We start from the raw sequence: 9217 nt of genomic DNA, 5'->3' as shown, positions 1-9217 counted from the left end.
AGAAAAAGCATTCAAAATCTTTGAACATTGTTTTGAATCCATGAAAATGAAACACACTGTTTGAATTCTACAGGATATGTTTGTTAAACTGAGACAGCAAATCAATTTACAAATCTAAAATTATTACCATGAATGACAGCTAATAGGATCAGCACAAATAAAGTTAGTGCTTCAGAAAATTAGCAACACAAAAAACAAGCTCTGTTTTTAATCTTCAGTGTAACCACTGGGAGAATATGTGTGTGTATATATGTATATATAGGTATATATATATATTCCTTTTCGTGTACAAACATTTAACTCGCTATTTAACAGGCATGCAACATGCTACTTATGTGCGTAACATAAGCAAAACTTACATTCAACTTTAGAAAAGAGAGGAAGGAATTAAAAGAAAAAGGAAATTGGGGAAGAAAATCAGAATTCTAGACAGTTATTGAAAAAAAACCAGACAGCCCAGACACCTGCAGATCCAAAGAAGCAAAACTGAGAGAAGAAACTCAGTGTGGATTAAATGTAAAGGGATCTAAGTAATTAAGAGGGGATCAAAGAGACATTGGAAGGGAGGCAAGGCTTTACAAATATCTGAGATAGGAGACCTTGGAAGAAATATGACTGGGATAAAATCATTATGGCTCACACTAAAAAGCTAAAGGGAGTAGGATGATGGCTGGAGTTAGCTAAAGTCCGTACTTGATTATAAGTTGTATGACGACAGAAACCCAGGTTTCTACTAAATAAGACCAAATAGAAATGAAAAAAATAATCAGGAGTCCTATAAATTTCAATATGGTAGAAAAACTAACCTCCAGGAGAAGAATTGCTAGAGACACCCATCAAACCTAGCCTAGTGAACAAAAACCTTATGCATGCACATCATTCTTGCGCAGAATCACTGCACGGAAATAACACCATCTGGACCCAGAAAATCTGCCTTAATGAAAATGCAAATTGAGCACTGATTAATATTGTTCCTGCACAGCTGACAAACTGAAAAGCACAGTGACTTAACTGCAAAAGCTTACATCAGCCAGGGTTTTGGGACATAAGTAGCACTGCAGTACGGTACAGCTTGATACACAAGCCATAACTACAGGAGCTCCAACAGCAAGTGGTAGACTAAGCTTAAGCAACACAAATGGTATGAACAGAAACTAGAGACAGGATTAAAAACAAAACAAAACAAAACACTTCTGCTTCTACCCTCATTTCACAGGAAAAGAAGCCTGGTACTTAAGTGACCCTTCACAAGCTCTTAAAGAAAACAAAGCAAAGAGGTGCAAGAACAATGTTTGTACTTATGTAACGGAAGCATTCATAGTAGTGACTAAGGCCAGCAGATTCTAAAATACAGGAAAAAGTACAGCAAAGTTAACAGGTTAGAAAGTTCGGAAATCTTCAAAACTGCATTTTTAGTCACCAGGTCATAAAACAATAAATCTACTGAAAATGGAACATGAGGCACTAATGTAAACATAAAAGCAAGTTCATAAATAAAGCAGAAGAATGTAGCCTTTAAGGTACTAAAAAGCATGAGAAAAAACAAGGGAATCACACCAATTCTCAGCTAAGAAGCGTGCAGTATGTCTTCACTCCCCACTTCTATCTCTTCTCAAAACAAGAAAGCCCCACACATTCAGATAAGCCATAATAACTGTTTCAAGGACAAAGAAAGGAACAAGAGGTTAGTTGCAGATAGCATAATTATGTGCCCACGGATAGAAAACTCTCAGTACAGCCACTGCTCCTGCTCCAGTCTTTATCTTGGCATGTGTAATGACTAAAGGAAACCACAAGCCAACACAGATAATTCTCTAACTGTGAATGCACATATGCAAATATCAGTATTATGATGGGAGAACGTCCAAGGTACAAAGAACAAGGGCTTCCAACCAACTCCCTTGCCTTCTGCAGGACGAGAAGACTGGAGAACCCAGTTCCTTGGACAATTCACATAGCTGCTACTAACGTCAACTCTGCACAGGCAGCTGCCACAAGCACAGGGTCTAGCTGGCAGACATGTATCTGGAAATCTCAGCCTCACCTGAGAAAATAAAAATCAAAACTTTCTATTTCCAATTATCTGGGGAAAAGCGCTCTTCTGAAATGTGGGAGAAGGATTCCAAGCTGCCTGTAGGATTCCACTTCCACTGTACCAGCCAAAGGCCTGCCACAGAAGCTCTGCTCACAATGTAAGCAGGCCTGTGGGGCAATGAGTGGGACCCAGCCTCCTCTGCTCCCTCCTGTAGAGGACTCCCAGACCCTGACTCTGATACAGAAAGCCTCAGATGAGCCCTTTGATGCCTCCTGCACAAGCAAACAAATACTGGAGTTCTCAACATTTTTCCAGGCTGCTACTTAGACATCCACAGAAACTTCAGACGCAATAAAAGCCTGAAGGGAAAAATAATTCATTCTCTTTTAGCGACTCATCTCTGAAGATCACCACTAGCTTCGTCTCTTTCACTGATACAGAAGAAATGTAGCATATAAGGAGTCTGTGCTTTGATTAATAAGCATGTGTGACACTTCAGAAGTTAGTTAGAGAAACTCAGGCACCTACACACATGGGAAGCTGCAAAGACAGTGAAGAATATCACTTCAAATGAGAAGCTGCAAGCTTAGCAAGAATTAACTGGAGAATTAAATAGAAACATCTGATCAGGGATGCATAACCCTGCAACACTGATTTATTTAACACAGTCAAACAATGTCCACAGGCAATGCATCAAGCAGGAAATGACAAAGCTGCTGGAGATTTCCGTCATCTCGTTTAACCTGCACGTTGATCAGAATTTACCTTCATATTAATCACTTGAGAACGCAGGCTAACACTCTCTTAAACACCTCTCATGATTATGCTTCACTTAACTCCTTGTCCTTATGCAGGTCACTCCATTGCTAATTGCACTTCTAGTTAGGAGAAAAAGTGTCTACTGTCTAATTTAATTTTGTCTTTTTTAGTTTCAAGCCGTTGCTCCTTGTTATGCTGTCTCAAGCACTGTAAATAATCCCTCCCCCTCCTCCATATTATTACCTCTCAAATATTTATAGACTGTTATATCCACCCTTAGTCTCCTTTTCTACGAGCCATACATCATTTCTGCCACCCTTCCCTCTATCCTTTCAGATTTATCTATGTCCTTTTATAATGAGATGCTCAAAACTCTTTTGTGGTGTTCCCAAGAAAGGCTAAGCCATCACTGGAGAGAGGCAGATACAACCCCCCTGCTTAACAAGTAATGCCTTTTTGAAGAATTCTGAGCAGAATGCCTGTGATTTCTGTAGAAATAGAACATATCACAGCCATGGTCAGCGCGCTGCTGAGTTCATTACAAAATGACATCAGTCAGAAATGAAAATAACCTGTTAGGGGAAAGCTTCACCCCAAACTGCAGAAAGTCTTCAGAGGTTTCCAGTCTGAGATTTACGCAACTGGGAAAACACCCAGCAGGCAGAAGACAAACTCCAGAAACTGCTTCCCAACACAAAGCCCAACTTGTGCTAATGTCAAAGCAAAACTGCTGATGTTCATAAGCTCCCAAACAAACATTATTCTTTTTCTCTCATTTTAACTATCAATTTAACAAGAAAAACTGGACAAAAAGCAGATTGTTATGGATAAAAAAAGATGTTGATCACAGGTAAAAGATGCACTTTATCTATTTATTTATTTTGTATGTTAGAATCACATTATCATTTAGGCTGGAAAAGACCTTCAAGATCATCAAGTCCAACTGTGAGGAACAAGGGTAAAACATTCCAGCTGTTAACAATCTAATTAGAGACATATCATGTTCAATCCTGCTCTTTCATTTGTACAGAGAGGTTTGTTGGCCATGGGAGAAGCTAGGTTAAAACACCAGGAAACAATGGACGGGGCTTCATGACTCTCGGTATTGAAGGAGAATCAGCAAGGAAGGAGAATCAGAGTCAGAGGGCAGACAGCAAATGAAACTGGTAAAGTACTGACAGCATGTACAAGAGGAGAAAATGATAACTGGAAAGCAGTGAGTAAGCAATGACAAAGGGCACAGGTGATGACCACTGCATGCTCACCGAGACCTGCAGCCACCACAACAGGCAAAGCAGCTAACATATTTCAGACTTCAATACTTTGATTTAGTAAGAAAAAAAGTAGGCATTTTGAAGAATCATAAAATAATTTAGCTCTCTGGAGCTTCCTTCACAGTTGGATTATGTTGCTTAGGCACCATCCACTTCAGTCTCCACTACTCCAGGGTGGAGACTCCACAACCTCCCTGAGCAACCTGTTCCTTTACTTGAGCACTCTTCATGGTGAAATGTTTATGGCACCTTCCTGATCTTGCTCATCAGCTGATCGAAATGAGACTTACTTGACAAAACTGAAATTCTGACTGCATGTAATGCTACACTATAAAGACTTAAAGGGATTTTCTTTCAAAAAAAAAATATATTTTTTTTAATCAAACCATTTTATCTTTCAACTATAATAGCTCACTTTTTCATCCTATTACTTAATACAGCACAACAATGACTAAAAGCTTGCAGCAGCAATGTTTGAAATCACAAGAATCATAGAAAAGGTCAACGAAAAACAGAATATCCAATTAGGTACAATCATGCTGAAAAGGTAACAGAAAAGCAAAGGAAGAGAAAAGAAGACAAATTATCAAGATAAAATCTCGTCCATCCCTCAAAGAGTTTCAATATGAAGGGAGAAACTGCATACAGCAAAGTAAGAAGAACACTATTTTGTTTCCATCATGCATAGTAAATGTAACAAAGGGAAATAACAAGTACAGGGTTATTACTTGTAGTTGCTGACAATACCTTTAACTGGTCAGCCAGTGATAGTACAAAGACATGTACACAATGTAAGCAAAGCCAAGAGCAAAGAGACCCCTGCAGAACACAGAAGGAGCAAGTATGTATGAGCATACAGTAATTCTATCTATTCTGGTTGCTTCTAAATTAGGCGAATGGAAGCACAGGAAGAAAAAAAAAAGGAAAAAAAAAGGACTATTTTCCAGAACTCCCCATTACATCTCCTGCAACTATCCCATCTCACAGAGGCCAAACACAACTCTCCTCATGTGACCAAAAGGGAGGAAAGGTGCAAAGCTACATGTCTCCTCCATTTAGTGTGCATTTCCTGAATTTCCTCCATTTATGACCATGCTTTTCTCCTCCAGCGATTTCTAAATATTAAAACTGCAGAGATAGAAAACCAAACTGACATGGAACTAAGAAGGATCCAGGCTTAAAAACACTGCACTGAGATGTCTCGAGGACACATTTTAAGTACTTTTCTACCATCTTTTCCTGAGGTTTCACACATTTGCTAACCTAACCAAATACAGTTGCCCTACAGGAGGAAAGACAATTGCTTTAGATGCCCTGCAATCACAGCTAGTTGCCCTGTATAATTAAACAGCCATTGTTTTCAAACAACCTGTAACTCTTTTAGAGAAAACACACAGAAACTGCAAAATATATTTTCAGGAGGTTCAGCCACCCCTTTCCAACACCCTACAGATGTCCAGATGGCTGTTATTTCTCCTGGAAGAAAAAAGGAGAAATAACAGGAGGAGTTTGCCCCTCCAGAGCAAGCACGGCTGCTGAGCCTCAGAAGGAAAATGGGCAAACCCCTACATTACAACTGTAATAATTCATTTTTCCTCCCTTCAAAAACAGCATGTCACAAAGGCATCTGAAAAACAGTCTCCGGCCTCTGCAGGTGCTGCAATATTTCTGATTTGCTGATAAAATGGATACAGTGAGGAAAGACTCTCTGCCTGGCACTATGTCTGATTTGTGTGACTCCTTCATACATTACTCCTCCAGTGGCAAACAGTGCACTGCGTGGTGGACTTCAAAAGACAAACGACTCTTGTGAAGCCGAAAACTTACCCAAGGAAGAGAATTACCTCTGTCAAAATGATCTCTAACACATGTCATACAGGGACTGCAGCTCTCCCAGAAGCCCCAGACTTTTCCAGGGCTGGCAGGGAGCTGCTGGCTCCCACTGCAAAGAAAAGTTGGAATCTGCCTGTGTTAGTTACTGTCAGTTCTTACAAAACGCACACCTTAGCCTACCAAACTGAGGCACTCTGAGACCTACTCTGACATGAGTGAGATCTGCTGTGACTGAGCCACCTCTCGTTTCTTTGGTGCTGTGTCAATTTAATTCAATATATGCAGATAACTCCACTGTCCTTCCTCCATTCTCTGCTAACGACTGGGGCTCTCGCTTTGCCTGCCCATAAGGTGCCAGTAAAATGACAGAACAGCAATGAAAGAATAATAGAATAACAGAATCATTAAGGCTGGAAAAGACTTTTCAGACCATCTAAATCCAATAGTCAACACTGCTGGAAATGGCCTGTGGAGCATGGCACGCATCCAGGTACTGTGCAATTATCACTTAATGCAAGGCACTGACCCCTTTAGAAACATCTCTTTAGCTCAAAAGAATATCCACCTGTGTTACTAACATCCGTGCAGATGATTAAAAATGAATTGCATTTCCTTTTTTTAATGTCTTTTTTTCTTTTCCTCTTTCTGCCTATCACAAAATCATTAAGCAGGAAAAGGCCTCTAGGGTCACCTAGTCCAACACCAGCCTCTCCTCACCATGCCCACTAACCATGTCCCTCAGTATCCTCAGTGCCACATCTCCACAGTTCTTGAACACTTCCAGGGGTGGTAACACCACCACCTTTCTGGGCAGCCCATTCTAATGCCTCACTACTCTTTTCAAGAAGAAATGTGAACTGTCTATACAACAGAAGTCAACGATATCAATATCATTTTCTTATATACTCAACTGCTCTACCTATCAGGCAGAAGCTCTGGAGAAAAAATAGTACTTGGCTGGAGTCAGCACCTTTCAGTCCTGGTTGTGCTTAGGCATAGTTTTACTACACCTGTGAACAAATGTAGTTTGTTTTTTGCCTGTTTTTGCAAAGGTTAAATGCAATACAAAGAGCTGCAGTAGGGTGGAAGGACTGCCAACAGCCCATTGTGGCTCATCGCACCTGGTTGCATGGCACTGGGGGACCCACACATGATGGCAGCACCCTTACAAAGCTCCTGCACTACACTGGAACTTTGCAGCTCTGCAGACAAGCAGCCAGGGAATGAGTGGTTGCCAGGACTGGCAGAAAACAGAGGAGGAAATATGTTTGGGGAGAAAAGAGAAAAACTTCTTGTGAGTCACTACTTGCAGGTCCACACACCATGAAATTCATTGCAGTGCTGGTCTATTCTGAGCTAATTTTATTTTTCAAGTGAAAATAATGAAACATGATGGACATGGTTTCCTCCTTCTTGCTAGCTGCACCAGGCAGCATATGGAGCAGCAGTGCTGCCTGGACAGCAAGGAACAATGGGCTCCTCACCGGCACTGACCTGGTGGTGCGCTTGCTGCTGCTGCTGCTGCTGCTGCTGCCGTGCTTGTGGAGTGCACAGGGCTGCTGCTGTCCTGCAGGAGACAGGAGCTGCTGCTGCTGCTCTTCTTGCCAACTGGCTCTGGGGCGCTGGGCAGGGGCACAGGCTGGCTGATCCCCAGCTCCTCTTCCTGGGCTTGCTGCCTCCTAAGTGCAACCTGGGGCGAGAAAGCAGACATAGCGCTCAAGCAGTAATAGAAGCAAAGCAAGGCACAAACCCAAGGCAGGGTTTTCTTCTCTGTACTTTACAGTGCTGACATCATGATCCAGCCAGTGGGCACAGGAAGATAAAAGAGATCTTACAAAGCTATTTAAAACCCCTTTTCCATGCAAACACCTGTGAATGAATCCATGAAATGCTGGGGTTACACATACAGTAAAACTGACCATATAGCTGCTCTTAGTTAGAGCATACTGTTACAGGCACTACACTCTGCTGACAAACAGCTCCGGGGGACAAGAAATGGGTCTGCTTTACTGTAAGGCAGTTCTTCATGAGGGCTTATCCATGCAATCTGGTGCTCCTCCAAGCCTGCTGGGCTGCCTTGCAGTTTCCTGTTGGAAACCATGCACCCAGACCTTGCTGGAGCAAAATGGGCTCTGGAGTAACAGTAGTGTTGGGGAAAAACCAGGAACTGCTGCTACTGTGTGCTGTGCATCAGTCCTCACTGGGACACTGCGAGATGGCTCTCTGCCTCCTTCCTGCCTCTGCTGCTCTGTATGTGCTGTACACAGTAGACAGTGAAGGCTCCCCAGCAGACATCTGGGCAGCAAGGCAGTCCAGCATGGCTCTGTCCATGCCAAGCCCCAGCACACAGCCAGACAGCTTGCCTACAGCCACCTCCCTTCACCTTGCCACATGGCTGCTGGCCTCCACCTGCATCCGAACCCCAGGGGATCTGCCCCAGTCTGCAGGCTGCAGCCACTTCTTCCGTAAGTCCTCCTAGATGATTCCCCAGGATTTCCCTCTACCCCCTAGCCATTCTCAACAGTAACACCATTCTAACACAGACATGGTATACCACCAAAGAGAAATCAGTGACAGCTGGTGAAATACGTTCAGAGCAGAGCGCGTAGGTGTGCACACACTGCGGGACTCAGCCCCTCTCCTTGTTCTGACCCCACAAGTCGACATCCTTGACCTGCAGCATTCCTCTGGTGCAGAAGGATGGCTGCAGGGATACATCAGAAGGAGTACAGGCAGTGTGGCTCCTACTCCAACACGGCTCAGTGAGGGAGGGAGGGCCTCAGGGCCACCTCCCAGCTAGGCAGGGAGCAGCAACCCAGATGTCACCTGCGTGGTCTGACAGCCCTGTGACTGATGAACAGTCCTGCGCAGGACGGGATGCAGCCTGCTTTGCTGCCAAACACCACGGGTTTGTCATTTAGGTTTAGGCGTACCTGGCTACACACCGAGCCTCTCCACGCAACATGTGGGAAGTTGTGAAAATACTTTAAAAAATATGCCTTTTTAGAAATGAGCTCAACTAAAGCCATGCAGGCTCAGAAAAAAAATGCATATACTGAACGCAAAAGCTGCAAGTGGAAGAGAGATACTAATGTCTAGTTGACTAGGTTATTGTCTGGCTAAAAGCAAGTTATCTAAGAGGAGGAAAAGCCCAATTTGATGTTAATTAGAACTTCCAGAACAGATTCACTTACTGGAAGGGCATAAGCGCACTTCAGTTTCGGCCGCTTTTAAAGCAGAAGCACAGTCAGATGTTTTACAAGCACTGCCGGGTGCGTTCCGCCGCCACTCGGAGCGCAGAGGTGAAGCAGCCCGA

General features: G+C 43.0%; 1 protein-coding gene across 1 annotated transcript in view; it reads right to left on the bottom strand.

Annotated features, from left to right (window-relative positions):
- The window catches only part of LOC104914999 (doublesex- and mab-3-related transcription factor 1), a 53416-nt gene extending 45804 nt beyond the window's left edge, over positions 1 to 7612 (bottom strand). The window contains exon 1 of the mRNA XM_031557275.1: positions 7396 to 7612. Coding sequence (XP_031413135.1) covers positions 7396 to 7612 — 217 coding nt within the window. The remainder of the gene's footprint in view (positions 1 to 7395) is intronic.
- Between the last annotated feature and the right edge of the window lie 1605 nt (positions 7613 to 9217).

The sequence above is a fragment of the Meleagris gallopavo genome, chromosome Z (assembly GCF_000146605.3).
Source record: "Meleagris gallopavo isolate NT-WF06-2002-E0010 breed Aviagen turkey brand Nicholas breeding stock chromosome Z, Turkey_5.1, whole genome shotgun sequence".
In the NCBI taxonomy this organism is placed as follows: domain Eukaryota; kingdom Metazoa; phylum Chordata; class Aves; order Galliformes; family Phasianidae; genus Meleagris; species Meleagris gallopavo.
This window is presented reverse-complemented; position numbering and strand designations above follow the sequence as displayed.